This window comes from Eubalaena glacialis, chromosome 1, assembly GCF_028564815.1.
Source record: "Eubalaena glacialis isolate mEubGla1 chromosome 1, mEubGla1.1.hap2.+ XY, whole genome shotgun sequence".
NCBI classification, from domain to species: domain Eukaryota; kingdom Metazoa; phylum Chordata; class Mammalia; order Artiodactyla; family Balaenidae; genus Eubalaena; species Eubalaena glacialis.
The window spans coordinates 64,079,646-64,101,132 of record NC_083716.1 but is presented as its reverse complement, the minus strand read 5'-3'; the positions used below and the strand labels follow the sequence as shown (position 1 = coordinate 64,101,132).

At 52.3% G+C, this 21,487-nt stretch overlaps 1 protein-coding gene across 1 annotated transcript; it reads right to left on the bottom strand.

Moving 5' to 3' along the window:
- Positions 1 to 1,660: 1,660 nt before the first annotated feature.
- Positions 1,661 to 13,539, bottom strand: TBATA (thymus, brain and testes associated). Its single transcript, XM_061197496.1, has 10 exons — positions 13,478 to 13,539; positions 11,983 to 12,218; positions 9,873 to 10,028; positions 8,896 to 8,975; positions 7,557 to 7,730; positions 5,513 to 5,594; positions 4,549 to 4,693; positions 2,906 to 2,958; positions 2,120 to 2,162; positions 1,661 to 1,877 (listed from the first exon to the last, which is right to left on the bottom strand). Exons 1-10 carry the CDS (start codon positions 13,522 to 13,524, stop codon positions 1,661 to 1,663), a joined length of 1,233 nt encoding a protein of 410 aa, XP_061053479.1. The 5' UTR covers positions 13,525 to 13,539.
- Positions 13,540 to 21,487: the final 7,948 nt, after the last annotated feature.

The window sequence follows — 21,487 nt, the reverse complement described above, 5'->3', positions numbered from 1 at the left end:
CAGGAGAAATTCAGTGAGATGGCAAGGGGCATAGGTTTTTGTTTTGTTTTGTGTTTTGGTTTTTTTGACCGCACCACGCGGCATGCGGGGTCTTAGTTCCCTGACCAGGGATCTAACCCGTGCCCCCTGCAGTGGAAGCGCGGAGCCCTAACCACTGGACCGCCAGGGATTTCCCAGGGCATAGTTGTTGTTGTTGTTGTTGTTTTATAAATTTATTTATTTTATTTATTTATTTTTGGCTGTGTTGGGTCTTCATTGCTGCGCGCGGGCTTTCTCTAGTTGCGGCGAGCGGGGGCTACTCTTCGTTGCGGTGCGCGGGCTTCTCATTGCAGTGGCTTCTCTCGTTGCGGAGCACGGGCTCTAGGCACACGGGCTTCAGTAGTTGTGGCACGTGGGCTCAGTATTTGTGGCTCATGGGCTCTAGAGCACAGGCTCAGTAGTTGTGGCACACAAGCTTAGTTGCTCCGCGATATGTGGGATCTTCCCAGACCAGGGATCGAACCTGTGTCCCCTGCACTGGCAGGTGGATTCTCCAACCACTGCGCCACCAGGGAAGCCCCAGGGCATAGTTGTTATACGCGATGTTGCCACCAGGGAAACATCCCCAGTGGAAGAGTGGCCAAGGACTTTTAAAAACAAGGTGATCTAATATTGACCATGAAGCTGTTTGCTGGGTTCACAGCAAATCCCCATCCAGCCCCTGATCTAGATTGAAGCCTGCCGTGCACAAGTTTTGTGTGAATGGGGTCATATGAATTGACGTGGGGGAATGGGGGCAGTGCTGGAAGTATAGAATGGACCCACAATCCGTGGACTGAACTAAGTCAATAGAAGTAGGAGCTCAGAGCCATAGGTGACCATGAAATTGTAAATACTCAATGCCGACCTCCCCACCGCATCCCAAGCAATTTGCAGAAATCTCAAGGAAGACATTGGACTTCCCAGAGGGTCAAAGTCGTCTTCTCTATATCTTAAAGGATAGAGACACCCCAGCTGCATCTGGGTCACATTTATATAATGTCCCTTTCTTTCTTGATCTTGCCAAGCACCATTTTCCTAACCATATGCTCTTCAGGAATGTAACCACAACTTGCGGTGAGGGTTGCTGTTCGCGAGGCAGCAGAGTGCAGCAGATAGGAGCAGGGATTCTAGATCCAGACATGTTGCGTTTGGATCCTGGTTGTCACTTACTATGCGGCCTTGGACAAGCTCATTCACCTTTCTGAGCCTCACTCAGTTTATTCATCTATAAAATGGGAGTGATTCTCTACCTCATAGAGCTTTGGGGAACATCAAACATAGTACCATATATAAAATACGTACAACAATTCACATAGTGTTCTACGTGAATTAGCTAGTACCTAAGTCCTGCCTCAGTGCCTGGTAGGAACTCAGTAATTGGTATGGATCAGTATTGTAAAGTGGTGAATTCCCACCCTCTGCTCTAATCTGCCCAGAACCCTGTGAGACTTGGCTCAAGGATGAGCAGAGCCCCAGCTACGACCTGCCCTTCAGTTCTCTGGAACCTAACAGAACCAGGGAAGCCCCACGTGGGGAGGCTTTCTCCAAGGGAGTCGGGATGGTTTGGTACAGCTCATTCCCCCTCCTGGAGCAAACTACCCAAGCACAGACCTCCTGGTAGGAGAGCGGAACTGTCCTCTTAAGGGGAAGACAGTATTTTAATAGGCTCCATGTGATAGGAAAACCGGTATTGCTGTTGAGGAGGTGCGGGCCGAATCTTTGAACTCAGGGACTCTTCTTGAGCAAGGTGGGCAAAGTGGTGCGGACTCTTCAGCCCTCTGCCTTTGGCTTTGCCGCCTTCTCTTCTGGGTTCTGGCTGGAGTGCACGCGAAGAACTTGTGCTTTCCCAGTGTTCTCTAGGAGGGGGGTGGAACACAGCAGGTAGGAGAGCGTGAGGGGCCAGGCCCCTACCTGGGAGCTGCCCAGGAGATCTGAGGAGACCCCTTCTCCCCGCCAGGCCCTGGTGGATGTGTGCGTGCCTGGGTCAGGCCAGGCTTCTGCTCGGGCTCTCCTGGCAACCTGGGAGGGGTTGACTCCCTTCCCCCAGCCTCACCACCCTCTTCTACATCCAGGTCACAGATGTCTGAGCAGTACCTACTCTGTGTCAGACACGCTGCCCGGCACACAGGACCCTTTACAGTCTAGTGGGGCAGAACGGTGTACATCGAGAATACCTGTCCTCTCCTCTCCCCTCCAACCTTCCTTCCCCCCCTCCTCCCTGGTCTCCCTCATCCCCTCTGGGACCCCACAGTCCATTCTCTACACAGCAGCCAGAGGGGTCCCACCACACCCTGCTGATAACCCTCCAGTGAACCCCATGCTCTCTTTATGAGACCACATGCCTGGCCTTTCCCACAGGCCGGCTCTGCCCACCTATCTCATTTCTTACCACTGTCCCCAGCCCACAAGGCTCCGGCCACCCTGGCCTGCCTGCCCTTTCACCAACACAGCTGGCAGGTGGAAGCCCTGCTCGCAGGCTCTCCCTTGACCCAGAGAGGGCTGGATCCTTCCTGCTTTTCGGCTCAAGGGGCCCTCTCCCCACCCTGCCTGTCCTCCTGATTCTGCCATCGCCCTGTCATTTTCCTTAGGGCACCCATCTGCCTCAGGTGTCTTTGTGGTCTGCGCTCCACTGCCTAGGATGAAGCTCCACGGCAGCAGGAACCCGTCTCCGAATTCTCCCCCAGTGACCCCAGAAGCTAGCGCTTAGGTACTAATTAAGGATCTGCTGAACGAATGAGTGGATGGATGGATGGATGGATGGATGGATGAAATGAGCTGCTTCTTTGGGCAGGGCCCCATCTCCAGGGGGTCCTTGTATCCCCTGAGGAATCTAGCCATGGTGGGCCTCTGTGAGCCCCCAGTGACCTGCTATGTGGACTCTTACCTGGTTTTTCGCTTTTTGATAGAGGTGGTGTCTTCGTCTTCTTCAGGGATTGGCTAAAACCAACACAAGGAGAGGCTGGGAAGGTCAGGCTGGAGCCATGCAGCCAGCCGAGTGGCAGGGTGGGCAGGGAGGTGGGGAAGGTGCCCCAGGGAGAGGCAAGAGCCACCCCTCCTGAGAGCCAGCAGGTGTCTGTCCAGGGATGGCCCCACCCCAAGCAGGACCCCAACAGGTGTGACTCCATCGCCCGCTGTGGCCACAGGGAACCAAGGCCCTTCTGTAGGTAGCTGTAGGGAGGCCACTGCACCTGCCCTCCCTTGGCCTGCTGCTTCCCTGCAGATGGGAAGCCTTCCTGTGTGAGTGGAGAAGACAGAAACCCTGCTTCCCTAATGAATCACTGATGAGCATGGATAACATTCATATCTTGTATTGGCTTTGCACTCAGCAAGCCTTTTGATGCACCCGATGTAATTTTTCCTCCTATGATTCCGGGAGAGGGGGTTTTGAGAAGGTGAAACAGAGGCTCACAGATGGGAGGTGGCTTGCCTAAGGTCACAGTGAAGCTGCCTTACCACTGTGCCACCCCCGGTCTCAAAGTGGAAAAGAAAGCCTAGTCCAGGGCCAGAGCAAGCACCCACACCTTCAGCACATCCAAGCCAGCACAGCATGCCGCCCCCTTCTCACCAATCCGCCTACCCGCGCTCCAGCCACTCCCAGATTTAACATTCCCTAACGCTTCCCATTTCTGACTTCCACTCCTGACTTTCCCCACCCTCTCATTTGCTTGTTCAAATCCTATCCATCCCAGCAGTGTCCCCAGGCGCTATCAGACATACTTAGGGGACTGTTGGAAATACACATCTCCATGTTCACCCCCACCCTAGTGGGTGACAATCTCTAGGCATCTGCCTTTTCAATAAGCTCCCTGGTGAATCTGAGCACTGCTGGGCTTGGAAGTCAGATAAGCCTAAGTTTGAACCCCAGCTTTTCTGCTGCCCAGCTGCGTGATTTTGGACTGTCATTCAACTGTTCCTGAGCCTCAGTTTTCTCATCTGTAAAATGGAGGTAATACTGCCTCCGTGGGTGGCTGTACGGACTAGAAATGTGTTAAACACCCAGCATTGTCAGGCAAACATAGTGGGCACTCAGGATTGCTGGTCCCATGGCTGACACTCAGGCCCCACTCCCCTGCTGTGTGTGGACTTCCCTCATCTTCCCTTTCCCCAGCTCATCATTAATCCTTCTCTCCAGCCATCCAGAGGACGTAATACCGGCATAAAGGTACTTCTGCCTGCCTTGTGTCACCGTTCCTTCTCTGCTTGTGTCCTCCCAAAGACCAAGAGCTCCTGGAGAGCTAGATGTGGCTTACCCAGCCCTGTCTTGAAACAACTGACACAGGTCACCCCCTTAGCATCCCCACAGCTGGCCCCTGGAGTCTGGTCTGGCAGAGTAAGCTTTCAAGCCGCATAGGTAGGACTGGGGGGGGTCCGGGGGAGAGCATGGGCCTCTTCCTCCAGGACAGGCTTAGGCAGCCCAGGCTCTGGCCAGCACTGGGCTCCCTCCTCTGGCCTCCACTGGCCTCACCTGGGAGGACAGGTGGCTGAATGTTAGGGAGGAGAGGGGCAGCTGAGGGGTGCGAAGCCCACCTGTAGGGTAGCTGTTGCCTCTCTTGAAGTGGTTCTTGAATTTCCTGGAGCTGGTTCAGGAGTTTTTCTGCTGGGATGGAGACTAGGGGCTGGGGAAGGAGCTGAGCCACTGCTGTCTGCAGGAGGCCTAGTGCCATGTCTTTCTCTGTAAGCACAGGCGGGGGAGAATCCTCAGGGGCAAGACCTCGGCCCCCATCCTGCCGCTAGGTGGGACAGGCAGGGAGCAGGGCCTCCAGCTCTTCTGCCCAATGGGCCCAGACGGCTCTCTCTAACCATCTCACATTCTGTCCTCGGGGGCCCGTGGGGAAGGCCACACTTCTCTGGCCCCTGTGTGTGCAGCATGCCTCGGCCTTCCACACCTCTCTCGAGTGTAGCTGGTTCTTGGTCCACCTGCCACCATACCCCATGGCCCCCTGGGAAGCCTGCTGGGGACCTGCCCTCCTCCCCCTCCTCCCCCTCCTCCTCCTCCACTCTCCCGTCCAATCGGCTCTCTGGCTCTCATCACTCCTCACCCTCCCACTTAGATACACCCTCCACCTACCGCCCCAGTGAGTATGTGTATGTCCATTTACGTGTTCACGTGCACATGTGTGTGTGCTCTTATGTACGTGCATTTGCATCTCTGTGCATGTGCGTTTCCCACAGTGGTGGATTAAAGGCTGTGTCTGCTAAGTATGGTCTTTGAATGTCTCCCTCCCAGGGGCCGAGGCCTGTGGTCAGTGTGGAGGAGGGGGTCCCCTCTAAGTAGCAGGGTCGTGGAAACCCTGCTGAGGAATGTGGGGGAGGGAGCAGTGACGTTGTCTAGCTGGAAAAGATTAGTTTGGGGCTCCAAAAAGGAGGAGAGGCCCCCATGTAAGGCCCTGGGGTGGGAGCCGAGTGACATCTCAGTCCTGCAGAAACAGCGGACACAGCCCTCAGCGGTCTCCACTCAGACGAGGTTCTGGGCCCGGGACTGTGTCCTCACCCTTGGGGGGCGCGTAGAGTAGCCAGAACTGGATAGCATTCAAGGAGTCTGTTTGCAGGATTTGCGAAAGCAGCTCCAGGATCTGTGGGCAGGAGGACAGGCCTGGGTCAGTGTGGCTGGACAGCATGTTGTAGCTGGCTGCACAGCTGCCTCCCCCGCGAAGTGGTCTCCCAGAGCCCTTGCTTGGCTAGACGGGTCCCCACGATGGTCCCTGCCTCGCCTCCGCATGGGACTTTACACTTTGTAGAAAGCTTTCTCTGCCTGCAGCCCTGGAGGAAGATTCTTAACCTCCCTACTGGGCAGATGAGGCATCTGAGGCCTCGAGAGAGGAGGACACCTCGCAGAGCTGTTGTGGCAGAATGAAGCCTCAGAATCAGACGCTTGGACCCCTCATCCCTGAGCCCTACTTGGGCTGGTTGTACCCCAAAGTCCCTCACTGGGAAGGCAAGGTCAGGGCTGGCCCGTCAGCTCCTCAGAGACGCACCGAGTCCCGAATGCTTGGGTCCTTGGTGCGGGGATTTCAGGGACCCCATGGGCCTCCCCTCCCTGAAGTTCCCAACTTCAGAGATTGGAGATGTTAGCAAAGAGGTGGGGTGATCCCCGTGGGCGGCCTGAGGGCCGGAGTCAGCTGGTTCTGTGCCCTGCTCGGCCGGGGGCTCCTTCCCGCCCAGAGCCGTACGCTCTTCGCTCCCAGCCGCCTTCTCAGCCTTCTCAGCCTCCGGCATCTTTGCTACTTCGGGGCCCTTTCCCCACGGCGTCCTCCAGTCAGGGATCATCGGCAAGAGATCCAGCTCTGTCTTGGAAGGGCTATGGGGGCTCCCTAGGCCAGGCTGCTGCTGGCGGCTGTGCCTATGTGGAGCTGGGGCCCACGGGGGGAGTCGGAGCCCCCGGAGTCCTAGGAAAGTGGGGTTCCCTCAGCGCTTGGTGGTCAGTCTCCCCAGGACCCGAGGGGCGCTGTCAGTGCCCAGCAGGTCTGCCTCATCCCTGGCAGAGCGGGAACTGGGCCGGGCCTCTCCCCAGGCCTGCGACTGCTAGGCTGCCCACCCTCACCCCCGGGTACCCGCCCCCTGAGGTGACCCCCGCCCCCAGCTGCCCGGGGTCCCTCTCCATTCTCCGCATCCAACTTACCTGCCCTGTGCCCCCTCCCCACAGGACCCGAGAACCTACTTCCAGGGAAGGTGAGGCCGCCCTACGGTGGAGAAAGCACTGCGTTCTAGCCCCTGCCATGCTGCTCCCTCTCTGGGGACCTGGGCCATGGGCTGTCACCCGGCAGGGCCTCAGCCTCCCCATCTGTGGAATGGGGTCCTGTCTGCTCTATCTAGTCCCTGAACTGTCGTAAGGCTCCAAGGCGACTGCGTGCTTTAAAGCACTGGTCACAGGGAAGGTGTCAGGATACTGTCATGGTCTGGCCTCTCCTGGAGAACGTGTGCGCCTTTGAACAGAGACTCTCACTGCCTCGCCCACCAGCACGACTCCCGCGTGCCTCTCAGGCCCCCATGGGACACTCGAACACGGAGGAGGGGGCTTTATGCTTCGCTGCAGCACAGACCAGACGGCTCCCGGGTGTGGGGAGGCGGCTGCGACCAGCCTTGCAGGATGCGGGGGGCAGCAGCCTGGCCGTGGTGAGGACACGCCAGGCAGGGCCTCCACCTCCAGGCTTCTCATTCCACCGCCGTGGCTCCCTTCACTAACACGTCAGGTGCCACAGCTGGACCAGACCTTGTGACAACGTGTCCGTGCTCCCAGTTTGGCTAAATCATGGAACTAAGGTCCCGAGAAGGAAAAGGACTTAGAGAGGGAAAGGCTCACACAGAAAGCTAGAGGCAGCTGGGGATTGGAATCCAGGCTCCTGACTCCCAGGTCTGGGGTTTTCAAGCCTTATGGTCTCAGGCGCAAGGCTCCCTGGGAGAAGCCAGGCTTGAAAGCAGTTTGCAGGGGTCTTAGTTGGATCCCTGTGAGCCTGGGAGCAGGTACCACCATGTTCTCTGCCCTCAGACTAGGGCCTTTGTAGGGTCCACAGCCCCCAGCCTTCCCAGCGCCTCACCAGCAACTCCTGATCCTGTAGGATGAAGGTCTGGTCTCCTCCATCTCTGCTCGCAGGGCGGTTTCGTACGCCCTGGCGGGAGTGGCGGCGGGCCGTGGCCCGGGTGGAAGCAGGGATGAGCCTACCAGTCTCTGCTGAGTACTTTGCCCCCTGCTCCCGCTGAGGCTCCTCCTTCTGCTGGGAAAAAAGCGGCCAGAGACTCTAGGCAGAGAGCGAGAAAGAGGAGAAAGCAGAGGGGACAAGGGGGAAAAGAAGAGGAGGAGGCCAGGGACCCAGGAGATCAACCAGGCCAGCCCAGCCCTGTCCTAGACCCCTCTTGCCAGTGGGGCGGCCCTTCCATTATAGCTATTGCTCTTCCTGCTGGAATTTCATTGAATGTTGGCTGCCCCCCCATGGTTCTCGGGTGGTCCTTGTACTTCTTCCTGGGTAGGCCTTCCCCATGCCCTTCCACCCAGCCCATCAGAGATTTGAAAACAGTGTCCTGCCTTGGTGTAGGATACTGTCCCCCACAGCTTGCCATCCTTTCTTTGCCCTGGGAAACCTTCCTGAGCGAGGCCTGTGGGCACAAGGCCTAGGACCTCCTGCCCCTGGAACTCCAGTTAAGACTGGTAGTATCCTTCTCCCCATTTTAAAGATAAGAAAACTGAGACCCAGACAGCTTAGCTGAGTTGCCCTGAGTGTCACAGTGAGTTAGCTGCAGAGCAGGGATGAGAGCTCTGTTGCCCAAGATGAGGGCAGGACCAGACTCAGCCACAAAGAGCTGGGCCTGTCCTAGGACCAATTTCAACCACCTTCAAGCTGCCTCCCACTTGTCCTTACTGGTTTATCAGCAAATAGCACCCAGGAGGCCACCCCCGTTCTGTCTGAAATTCTTCAGGGATTTTCCACCCCTTCTCAGATTAGACATGAAACTAAGTTCAGAAATGAGAAGCAAGCTGATCTTGCCTACGTCCAAAGTCAGCCCTTCTCCCACCTTCTCCCTCACTGCTGCCCACTTGTACCCTGTTCTTCAGCCCTCTGGTCTCTAAAGATGCCCTGCATTTTCCAGCTTGTGAGCCTTTATGCTGTGTGCCTCCACTAGGTACGCCTCTCCCCATCCGCTTCTAAACTATGAGCCCTTCTTGGATTTCTCCACCTGGTACGTTCTGTCCTCTGAACCCTCACTGGGACCCTCTCCCTTGGGTTGAATTCATGGGCCCCTTCCCCTGTGCCAACAGTAGCGCCTCTCAGGAAGGCTCGCGCTGCGCTGATCTGCTGGAAGCCACGTGGGAGGGATTTGGTTACAAAGGAGTGAGTCCATTTCATCTCTTCTCAGACAGCTGCTTTGTTCTGCACCCACCTCCTTGCTCTTCAGCTGATTCTCCTTGGTGAACATGGCCACCCGGGAAGCCAGGTCTTTCAACTCCTTCTTCCAGGCCTCTGGAAGGAGGGGACAAGATCTGGCCAACTGATATCTGGGGCTCTCCTCCTTGCCCTCCCTGTACACTGGGTGTGGGGAGGACTGTAGGTGGAAGGGCCTCCTCTCCTCCCCGTCTTCCTGCCCTGCATCTTAAAGGGAAGGGTAGTTTCACAGGGGAGGTGGTGCCCTTGAGGGAAGGAGTAGGAATCACACCGCTGGTGGGTTGGTGGGTATGGTGGCTACTGATATTGGTGTCCTAGCCTGTGGCTTTACTGGGAGATGCTGGAGAACGTTTGGCTACATGTACCAAGATGTTTGTGATTTAGTCTAGCTTTGCCTCTGTTAGGAGCCCAAAGCCAGGACAGAGATTCAGTCGATATGCTGTGGCAGTTACTAAAATACTGAGTGACTCCTGGCGAGGTTGGTAACGAGCACTGCAGCAAGCCTTCCAAGCCCCTCTGCCCCTTCCCCAGGATCCTCCCCACCCTTAAGGGAAAGGGTAGGGCTTGGCAGAGTAGAGGCCTCTGAAATGCTGCCCTCCCCCTCCGTCCCCCAACACACTATCTATGGCTGATTGTTCTGATTGGCTGGTGCCTGAGCACACAGGTTACAAAATACAGTTACTTCCAATACTGTTCCTGGCTAGAGCTGTAAGTCACATGACTGTTGCCCAAATCTGCTTGTCCTCTGCTTGTTATGACTCCTCAGACACGTCAAAGCCAAGCAGGGGTGCATTTCTGAGGACCTGGGGTTGGGGAATAATGCAAATGCAGCTGCCCGAGGAAATAAGGAAAACAGTGGGGTTCCCCACCAGACCCCACTGACCTAAGAGCAATGGCCCTTTCCTTCTCAGGCACCCACCCAAGCCAGGCACAGGTATAACCCCAAGGTAGAGGGGCTGTGGCCCAAGTACCCACCAGAAGAAAGCCAGGGATCCCGATTGGACTGCGGGTCTCCAATGGGGACCGAGATGGTGGGCATCCTGATCAGAGAGCGGGGTAAGAGTGTGGCTTGAGGTGAGGCGGCCAGAGAGAACTCGTCCCTGACAACACAGACAGGCTTCCCGGTGAGATCTGTGAAAGGTTAGAGGCTGTGGGAAGGGGGGCCTGAGTGGACCCCAGGAACTCTGGGGGGCTGGGAGGAGGCTGGTGAGCAGGGGAGAGCACTTGGCCCACTTCTTCCAGTAACCACAAGCCCAGAGATGGCGAGAGCTGGGAGGGCCTCTGTAACCACTGCGACCTTACCCCTGGGGACACTTAGAACGGCAGCGAAAGGATGTGCTCAGGGTCACGCAGTGAGTCAGGCAGAGGTAAGACAGGAACCCGGGCTTCCTGAGACCCTAGTCCTGGGGTCCTTTCGGTGTTCTATGACAGGGCAGTGAAGTGCTGGTGGGAGCACACAGAGGCAGGCAGGCAGCTTAAAGAAGAGGATGTGGGGACAGGGGCATTAAGCCACAGTGTGTGACAAGAGGGGCCTGGGCTCAAATCACAGGGAGTGAGACCCTCTGGATAAAACTTCATGCCATCTGTCAGGCTTGCAGGGCTGAGTGCACGGCAGCCTGGAGGTGGTAAGAGACATTTACACGTGAGGACCCTCCGGTCTAAGGTTTGTGTGATGTTATAGCATCATTAGTTAAGCTTTGGGGAACAGCCTGGTTAGGACTTACCGTGGGTACTCACTCTGTCTTCCCGAACACTTTCCATTGGTGCCAGGACCCCTCACTCTCCTGGGTCCTCCTAGCTCACCAGCCGCTCCGCTACTGCTTCCTCTTCCTCTCCTCAACCCCTCAACCTTGGGGTCCCCAGGTTCATGCCAGGTTCTCCTCCCCCACATCTACATGGTCCCCTGATGATCCCATCCAGCACGCCACTTCAAATACCACCCCCATCTGAGTGGCTCTCACGTTGGCATCTCTGCCCCAAATGGACCTGACTGCCTACTTGATACCTCCCCTTGGACTTCTAAGAGGCATCGCACATGTTGCATCTCCCACGTCCCAGACCAAACCCCTGACCCTCCCCATCCTCCACTGGCCCCTTCTGTGGGCTCCTCTGTCTCAGCCAGTGCAACTCCAGTTTTCCAGTTACTCAGGCCAAACACGTGGGAGTCAGGCTGCCTCCTCTCCCCTCTCGTACTCTGTTTTGAATCGATCAGCAAATCCCATTGGCCTCACCTTCTGTATATCTCTAGAGCAGGGACACTAACTCCTCCACTGCTACCTCCCTGGTCCAAGCCACCACCCATTCAAAAGCCAGTAGATCCCTTCTGCTACCTCTTTGCTCTCAACCTTCCAGTGGCTCCCATCTGACCCAGTGAGATGGCTTAAGGGAGACCACGGTGAGCTCCAAGGCCCACGCGATGTGGGCCCGGCTGCCTCTGTGATGCATCTCCTTTCTCCCCCTCCTGACTCTGCTCCAGCCACACTAACTTCCTTGCCGTTCCTCCAACAGAGCCAGGATGCTCTTGCCTCAGGGCCTCTGTCCTTGCTGTTCCCTCTGCCTGGGACACTCTTCCCCCTGAGAGCCACATGGGTCATGCCCTGTCTTCCTTTATTCTTTGCTCAAATATCATGCCATTGGTCAGGCCTCCCCCTATAGCCTTGGCACTTACCACATCTGACACCTTATCTATTTCCTATTCTTCCCTACCAAAGAGTCGGCTCCGTGAGGGCAGGGAATATCTGTCTTGCTCACTATAATAACCCCAGGACCTAAAAAACTGCTTGACCCATAGTTCACACTCATTAGATATTTGACGGATGAATAGCTGAGTGGATGAAATGGCCTGAGTTAGAGAAGAGAGTGCAGCTCTGCAGGAGAACCTTCATCCCTTTCTCTGATTTGTAAAATGGGAGAATCGGCAATGACTTAAATCCTGTAGGGCTAGGCAGTCTGCCCTTGGACCCCCACACCCTGCCCCTGCCTCAGGTCGGGTCTTGGCTCGGCCAAGCGCGGCTGGGTCCTCCCTTTCCAGCACGCCCTCCCCTGTCCCCACCTCCGGCCAGGCTCTGGCCTGCCCCAGGCCTACCTTGGATGTGGGTCACGTGCTGGGGATGGGGGTGGTGTCGGGAGAAGAAGGAGTGGTGGCTGAGGTGGCCGAAGCGGTGGGCACCGGGAGTTTGGGGCTTGGAGGTCCTCAGTGCCTCTCGGATCAGCTCGAAATCCACGATCCCTGGGATCATCAGTTCTTTCTGTGGCCCGCCGTCTGCGTGGCTCCTTGGCCTGCACCCTGACTTCTTCTCAGGTTTTGGCTCAGCCCTTGGACTGAAGGAGAGGGTCAGGGAGAAGCAAATGGAGCCCCCTGGCAGCGGTGCCCACCTGAGCTTATTAGAATCCATTCCTGAGATGCTCTGAAATCTGGTTTCCAGGATTTCACCGCCACCCCCGTGACACCAAAGCTGAGCCTCCCCCAGGGTCCTTTCCCAGCCATGCCCTCCGGCCCCAGGGACCCTTCTGTCTTCCTAAGATGCCTGAGCAGGGAGCAAGGACCCCAGTTTTCTCTCAGAAACCATTTCTAAAGCCAGAAAGAGAAGCCATAGACCCACCTACTCATCCAAATACCTGGACTGGAGCAAAGGTACATTATATACACCTCCAGGGCCAGGGGGCTGACCCTAGCATGGGCCTCTCCCCAAGCCAAACTGTTGGCAGCCCAAGAGAAGCCAGCTATAGGCTGTCACCCTCCCCCCTTGCCCTCAGGGGCAGTTTTGGACCAGACTCAGCGTCCAGGAGCCAAAGCTGGCGTCAAGGCCAGACTAGGCCAGCGAGTCCTTTTCCCGGGGAGTCCCCTCCCGGGAGATGCAGAGGTGACAGGGCGGCTGTCAGGGCTGCGTCGCTGCAGGGAAGCCTCAAGCTCTTGCTTCACTTCGCTGGAGACAAGCGTCTCAGGTTCTCTGTCCTCCACCCGCACCCCTTCCCTCTCCTGAGGATGCTGTGCTTCTGCCCCTGGAGGAGGAGATGGAGTAGGTCCAGCGAGGATCCAAAGGTGGGCTGCTGTCCGCCAGGGGCCTGGTGGGACCACCTGCCTGCTCACTGTCTGCTTTCCCTTCCGGTGGCCCTGGCTGAAGGGAGTCCCTCTGGAGGAGTATAGATGGACTCTGGATATGCTAAGCAAGGCGTTTTGCCCCGGGACCCTCTGCGGATCTCGCTGACCAGGCCCCTGAGTTTCCTGTTCCGTCCTCGATTCGCCTCTAAGGGATCTGGGACTTAAAGAAATAAAGCAAACCTTCTCTGAAAGTCGCTGTTAGCTGGCCTCCCCTACCCCCAACTAACAGAAGAAGTCAGCCCCTGAAAACCCCTGGAATTTCTGTGCTCCTGCCCCCTGCCTGTGACTCTCTCCCTACCCAGGAGGGGTCCTGCTTGTGACTTTTCTAACTCAGGCCTGAGAACCCACTGGGGGCCTGGCTGATGGCAGTGGAAGGTGATCTCCACTTGGACCCTCAGTTTGTTGAGTTCCTTTGTCTTCCGCCCACCCCGGCCCCCTCCACCTCCTTGGTCAGCAGGGAAGGCATTTGGGACCTTACCTCGTCAGTGGATTCTCTGCCAATTGGGTCCTCACTTCCGTAGCCATTGTAGGGCCTCTAACAGAGTAAGGACCGGTGAATTTAATACTAGTGTTGAAGATGGATAACAGGAACTCTTGTTGACTGGTAGTAGGAGTGTAAACCGGAACAGATTTTAGGGGAAAAAATTGGCAGTATCTTATAAAATTGAACATTTGCATGCCATATCAACCAGCAATTCCTCTCCCAGAAATATACCCCAGAGAAACTCTTGCAGATGTACAAAGGGGGCTATGTGTAAGAATATTCAAACCAACATTGTTCAAATTAGCAAAAACCTGGTGACAATCTAAATATCCAGTGGCAGAAAAATAGATAAATATGCTGTGGTCCATTCAGACGATTAAACATTATATTGCAACGACAATGAACGAACCACAGCTACACGCAACAACATAGATGAATCTTACAAATGTGATGCTAAGTCCAGGAAAGCAAGTTGCAGGAGACCATATAGCCTGAGACGCTTTTTAAAAATAAAGTTCAAAAGCAAGCAAAATTAGAGGACTTCCCTGGTGGCGCAGTGGTTAAGAATCCGCCTTCCAATGCAGGGGACGCGGGTTCGACCCCTGTTCAGGGAAATAGATCCCACATGCATGCCGCAACTAAGGTATGCATGCCGAAACTAAGGAGCCAGTGAACCGCAACTAAGGAGCTCACCGGCCTCAACTAAAGAGTACACGTGCTGCAACTAAGGAGCCGGCGAGCTAAAACTAAGGAACCTGCCTGCTGCAACTAAGACCCGGCACAACCAAAATTAAAAAGAAAGAAAGAAAGAAAGAAAGAAACAAAAAGCAAGGAAAATGATCATAAACGTGATAAAACAAGAAAAAAAAGCAATGAAACGCTAAACACAAAATTCAGATAGAGGCTATTTCTAAGGGCAGATGGGAAGGGGAGAGGGGGGAGGAGAGGAGCAAATATGATGTTTCGCTGGTGGTATTCTAGTTCTTGGTTTGAGAAGTGCATTTACTGGTGATGACATGAATGGTGTTAAAGCCAAGAATTGTGATTAATCTAAATCTATGGATCTGTATATATAGTGCTGGGGTTGCAGGTGCCGAGGATGGGGTTGAGGCAGGAAATCAGTGCATTCTGAGAATTAACCGTCTGAGTCATAGAATCTGAAAGGGACCCCAGAGATCCACCAGGGCCAGCCTTCCATCAGGTTAGGATGGAGGGGAGCGGACAGCACTGCCTGAGATCGGGTAAGAGGAGAGACTTTGAGATCAAACAGCAAGGAGCCAGGCATCCTGACTCAAAGTCTCCTGATCTTTGCCTAAAGAGAAAACCAGTTGGCAGGGCTTCCTTTGAAGGAAGTTTGGACATCCTTAATGATGGGGGCTAGGCTCTAGAGCACTTAGATGCTGCAGGGTTGAGGACAGGGCATTGGGATGCCCCATACCCACCTGCCTACAGGAAAAGGACTCGATAGAACAGAGACTTTTAAATACTTTTGACTGTGACCATAGTAAGAAACTCATTTTTACATCATAACCCAATTCACACACACAAGTGTGCATGCATTTGTGTGTGTATGTGAAACTGAAGCAATTCTTACCCTTGTTATATATGATGCATACTGATAGTTTCATCCTATTTTTTGTTTTCATTTTGTCAGTGTTAGATGCAAACTATTAAATTGATTTTAGAAGCCACTAATGGCTCATAGCCCACAGCTGCTGTGAAGAGGTCAACAGAGCCTCTAGCAGGCCAGGCCTGCCTTTTCCAGAGCAAGCCAGGCCGGGGCCCCACTGCATCTGACCCCGACCTTCCTTCCCTCTCTCCCTGGGCCCCCAGCTGGCCAGGCACAAGGGGCCTGAAGGCTGACACCAATGCAGAGACAGAACTTCCCTTTTCCCCTCTTGGCCCCTCTGGGTCCTCCCCCAGGCCTTGGGCTGTCTGGAGTGCCCATTTCCTGCCCTGTGGAGATCCCCAGACTCACGGAGGAAAGTGGCCACTATAGCATGTGGGTGAGTAGCCCTTGCTGCCCCAGCAGGAAAGAGCAAAAGGATATGTCAATGGGAAGCCTTGTCAGTTCTGTGGGTAAGCCTGTCGCTTTGTGACAGCATGAGCCAGTGGTTGCTAGGTTACCTCTGCCCTACAACTCCAGAACCCACTCCCCGGCACCCCTCTCCTCACCCCCACCCAGCTCCTCTTACCCTTCCTGGAGGGTCAGGAGGGCTCGCTTGAGGACCTGCTCGCCCTCCCTTCAAGCTCCCTTTCTATCTCCCATTCAGCGCTTTCAATGGGGACCAAGGGAGAAAATGAGAATCAGGGGCTGGTTTCAGCCAACGAGCATCAGGCAGAGAGAGAAAAACTGGCAAAAAATTTTGGTTGGGATGCGTGCCAGCTCTGTCAGCCTGACCGGGCTGTCTGCCACCACGGAGGGGGTCCGTCTCCATGCATCCTATTTCTGGGGATTGATTCGCAGAGAGCTGTCTCTTAGATGGAGAGGAGGAGGCCGCCAACAGGATCCAAAGCATCCCTGCAGCCCTACTCTAGGCAGGTTAGCTGGGTGGGAGGACCCTGGGCTTTCAGTTCGGCAGGGGTTTCCATGGGATTCTGACACTCCCTAGATGTGCCACCTTGAGTAAGCCGTCCGTACTGCCAGAGGTATAGAACAGTGGTAAGAATACTTCGTTCCAATTCCAGCTCTACTTCCTAGCTATGAGGCCTCAGACAATTTACCTGATGTCTCTGAGCCTCAGTTCCTCTGTCTCTGAAATGGAGAGGATACTTGCACTTATTCTCACGGGATTTTTGAGATTGCATGACGTAATGCACATGAAAGTGTTTAGAATAGTGCCTGGCACCAAGTATGCTAACTTATATTATTACCCTCTCTGAGCCAGTAAAATGGGGTACCCTCACCTACTTCTCAGATTATTCTGAAGGACAAACAAACGAATAGAAGCGAAGCACCTAGTCCTATGCCTGGTGCACAAGAGACGCTCAAAAATGGTAATAATAATCACTGTGATTGGTATCTTTTTTTTTTAATTGAAGTATAGATATCTGTAATTGGTATCTTGATGGAGGGAAGATGGAGGGGGATGGGATGAGTCCTGAGCCCGAGAACTACCATGGGTAGTTTACTTTGTTTCTTTGAGGCTCAACTTGGACCGCTGAAACAGGGGACCAGGATAATCCTTTGTCCACAGGGCTGACGTGAGATCAGAGGCTGTGAGGGGCGTACACAGACTCTGTAAACAATGGAAGGGTTTGCAGATGATGCTTGGTGCTGTCCTAGGAGTGAGGCTGCCGGCCCTCAAAACGGATGGGGGTGGGCCTAGTCGAGGGTCTTCCTTCTCGGCACCCCTGGCTTCATATCAGTGGCCCAAGGCTTCTAGACTCTGTGTCCTCTGCTGGGGAGGAAGAGCAGGAAGGAGGATAGCTAGAGGCAAACCCAAGTTCTTCAAAAGTTCTGCCCCTCCCCACTGAGGGGTGGGGACCCAAACCACTGCAGTGCCCCATTCAGGGGTGGCCTCTGAGCTTGGCCTTGCCTCCAGTGCTTCTCCATCCACACAGGTCAGAATGTGCTCCCTTTAGGCTCTGGCTTCTCCTGGGCTTGTCTCTGCAGGAATGAGGTGATCCCTTTGAAACCATTCTGAAAGCCCCCTCTTGCATGCTTCTGGGAATCCTGATGGCTACTATGACAAATAAGAATGTATTTGAAAGGAGAGAGAGCTTTCTTCCCTCCTGCCAGCCCCTCCGTGCTGCTTTCAGCTCACCTGGGGAATTTCCCACAATGTGACCTGACTCGGCCGAGACTAAAGCCCACTCATCCGCCCCTTGCACCTCTTACCCCACCACTGTGTTGTTTAAAACTGAACACCGGGTCTCCGTGTAGATTGCAGCTTTGGGATTGAAGGGGGTACCTTACGGAATGCCCTCAACACTGGTGTATAAGGTTTATGAGAGAATTGAGAGGAAACCCTTCCGACTGCTCTTTACGGAGCGTCAAAAAGAGGAGAGAGATTCTGCCTGCCTGTAAATGGTCTGAAGTACAGTCCTCCTGCTGGGATGCCTCAGTTATAAGAGAAGCACTGTAAAAATTTATGGAATTATGGAATACTTCTTATGTGCCAGGCACTGTGCTAATCCTTTTAAGCATATTATCTCATTTAACCCTGTAGATGAGGAAGTTGATGATCAGAGCAATCCTTGTATGTGTTAAAAAATACAAATACAAAGTGAATCAGCTATACATATCAAATGCAGTCTTTTTTTTTTTCTTAGTATTTTATTTCACTCCTATCAAACACATACTGAGACATAATATTAAATTTGTGGTAGAGAAAGATAAAAAAAAAATAACTTTTCAGGATATCATTATTTTCATATCTCCCAACAAGGTTACTGTGTAATACATCCCTAAGATATATTTTCTCAAACACCTCTGACACCAAATGTGTGAGTTTTCCATACCAAGCAATTCTCCAATTTTCTACAGACACCAGCTAGGTATCCTGCAGTTTAATCCAATTCTGACACGAACTATCCAGGGTTAGTGCAGCCCCACAGATTAAGGGCTCAGCCCCACAGAACTGCCCCCTTCAGACTCCAGTAACAAGTAGTGGGTTCCCAGGTTACTCACACTTCTGTCCAACTTGGTTGCAAATCAGGGGTTCCCATGACCCCCTCGTCAGGTTTTATAATTTGCTATAATGACTCACACAACCCAGGGAAACACTTTACTTCCTATTATTATAAACAAAGAGGTACTTAGGACAAGGTCCAGAAGGGTCCTGAGCACAGGAGCTTCTCTGTCCCTGTGGAGTCTGGGGTGTACCACCCTCCCAGCACATGGATGCATTTACCAGCCCTGAGTTATGGAGGTTTCGTTGCACAAGCATGGTTGATTAAATAATTGTCTATTGGTGAATAACTCAATCCCCAGTCCCTCTTCCCTTCCCTGGAGGTCGGAGGGTGGGGCTGAAAGTTCCAACCCTCTAATTATATGTTTGGTTTCTCTATAGCAACCAGCCCCCATCTGAAGCTATCTAGGGGCCCATAAGAGTCAAGTCATTAGCATAAACTCAGAAACTCAGATAAGGTTTAAGGGAACTTGTAAATAAGAAAAGACACTCTTTACACCCCTGTCACTCAGGAAATCACAAGGGATTTAGGAGCTCTGTGCCAGGAACCAGAGTCAAAAACCAAATATATATTTCTTATTATATCACAATATCATATACATACTGGATTTATTTGAGGGAGTAGAATAGCTGATTTTGTGCAAATAGTGCCCAGAGAGGAGGCAAGAGTAAAGGGTCCTTCCTGGAGGTAATGGAAACACAAATGTGTACACAGATTAGAATAGGCAGTACTGTCACCACACTGCTTGCTTCTCCTTCTGCTACAGAAAAACACCAGAACCCTTCCTCACAAGTATCACCAAAACATCACAGGATGCATCAAATGCAGTCTTTTGATGGAGAGAAATTTCTAGTTTTAACTTAGCCCAATTGATTAATTGTGTCCTTAGAGATGAATGGTGTTTGTGTCCTACTTAAGAGATCTTTGCCTACCCAAAGTTATGAAGATATTTTTCATATTATTTTCTAGAAAGTTTACTATCTTACTTTTCACATTTAGAGCTATGATCAATCTGGAATTGGTTTTTGTGTATGGTGTAAGATAGGAGTCAAGAGCCATGTTTTTTCCCCTACAAATATCTATTTGACCAGCACCATTTTTAAAAACACTGTCTTTGACTTGCTTCTCTCTGGTATCACCTTTATCAAAATTCAAGTGTCCATATATGTGTGGGTCTGTCTCTGGACTCGTTCTTTTCGAGCGCACTATGGGTCTAGCATTCTGCCAACACTACACTCTCTTAGTAACTGTAGTTTTAAATACATCTTGATATCTAGTGGTATAAAACTTCATTGGAGGAAACTATTTTTTTTCTCCACTCTCAATACTTCTGACACCAGATGTATGGGGTTTTCCCCACACCAAGCATTTCCCCATTTCAGCAGGAACCAACTGGGTGCCCTACAAGTTTAACTTAATTCTGACACTGTCTGCCTGAAGACAGCGTCAGACCCCACAGGCTAAGGGCCCAGTCCCACAAGGCTGCCCCCATTTCAGACACTGAAACTGAGTGTCCCGCTAAAACTAAGTTCCCGTACTGAGTTGATGATTAATCTCTCAATCCAAAACTTTATTCCCTTTCTTGTCCCCTCTGACCTCAATCCTGTGCTAACTGAACACTCATCGACCAGGGTCAGATGACTAAAATTGCTGTTGTCGATAACATGAAAACATCGTTAATGTACTCAGGTTGCTACCACAGATATCATCGTTAAGGTACAAACTCAGATTGTTTCTCCAGGGCAAGGCGAGATAACAGGCCCTTGAGCCATGGACCACCTGGCCAGAGAATCCAAAACCAGAGACATCTTGAGCCCCAGAACCTGAATGTCACAGAAATGTCACCTGATGATGATTAATCCCAGCCTCTTTGTTCTTCCCCTTCAAAACATCCCTCACTCAAAGACCAAATGGAGTGGATCTGAGACTTGTCTCCCACTACCTTGCAGGGTGTGATGCAATAAAACCCTTACTTTGCTGCAAACACCCGCTGTCAGAATTTGGCTTCCTGTGGCCACAGGCACACGAGCCCTTATTGGTAACAACACCAGTCGCAAGTCCAGGTTGTCATCTGTATTTCTGACTGACCAGTGTTAAATTAGGGTTCTCACGATCCCCTCCTCAGGTTTGCAAGTTTGCTAGAATGGCTCACAAAGCTCAGGTAAATATTTACCTATGTTTACAGTTTATTGTAAAGGGTATTATAAAGGATACAGAGGAACAGCCAGATGAAGAGGTACCTAGGGCAAGATCCCGTGTGCAGGAGCATCTGTCCCTTTGGAACTGGGGTGTGCTGCTCCCAACATGTGGACGTCTCACCAACCTGGTAGCTCTTCAAACACCATCCTTCTGGGTTTTTATGGAGGCTTCAATAGGTAAGCGTGATGGATTAAATCATTGGCCATTGGTGATTGAGTCTACCACCAGCCCCAGGTCAGGGGGTAGGGCTGAAAGGTTCCCCTGGCAACCAAATATTACCTCAGTAACATAAAGTCAGGTGTGTGATTGAAAGAGCCAGTTATGAATAACAAAAGACACCTTTAGCTGTCTCATCACTTAGGAAATTCCAAGGGTTTTAGGAGCTAGGAATGAAGATGAAGACTAAATGGATATATATTTCTTATGATAAATCACAATATTGCAGATTTCCAGCTTTGTCTTTTAAGATTGTCTTTACTCTTCTAGTTCCTTTGCCTTTCCATACAAATTTTAGAATAATTTATCTGCATCTACAAAAATTTTTGCTGGGATTTTGTTTTTTTTAACTGATTTTTTTTTCCTACCAGTTTTTTTGAGATATGATTGACATACAGCACAGTACAAGTTTAAGGTGTACAACATAATGATTTGATTTACATACATCATGAAATGATTATCACAATAAGTTTAGTGAACGTCCATCATTTCATATAGATACAAAATTTAAGGAATAGAAAAAAAATTTTTTTTCCTTGTGATGAGAACCCTTAGGATTTACTTTCTTAACAATTTTCATATATAACATACAGCAGCGTGAATTATATTTATCATGTTGTACAATACATCCCTAGTACTTATTTATCTGCTGTATTATTCTGGTATTATTTCCCATCAATGTACAGGAGAAAATCCTGTGATCACATGCCCTTTATCTCACCTGTTGTCTCTTCTGCTTCATACATGAGATTTTGGATTGTGGCCAGCATCACTGGGTGCTTTGATGAGAGCTGGCTGCTCTGAAAGTTGAGTCTCTGCCAGGCTCTTGGGGTTTACCTACCATGGCATTGCCTGTGCCTCTGTTGTCCTGAAGTCTGTGTGACTAGCCTTCTGATGATCTTTTAGAGAATAAAGGAGGAAAGAAAGAGGCGTGACTAACGACCCCACGTGGCT

Bases quoted from the DNA above. Each gene is read 5' to 3' on its own strand.
- TBATA (XM_061197496.1), bottom strand. From the start codon at position 13,524: ATGGCTACGGAAGTGAGGACCCAATTGGCAGAGAATCCACTGACGAG. The intron at 8,976-9,872 runs GTGGGTACTTGG...CCCTCCTTCCAG, and splicing joins GGATCCCTGGCTTTCTTCTG to AGGCCTGGAAGAAGGAGTTG. The intron at 1,878-2,119 runs GTAGGTACTGCT...CCCCCCTCCTAG, and splicing joins GGCAGCGTGTCTGACACAGA to AGAACACTGGGAAAGCACAA.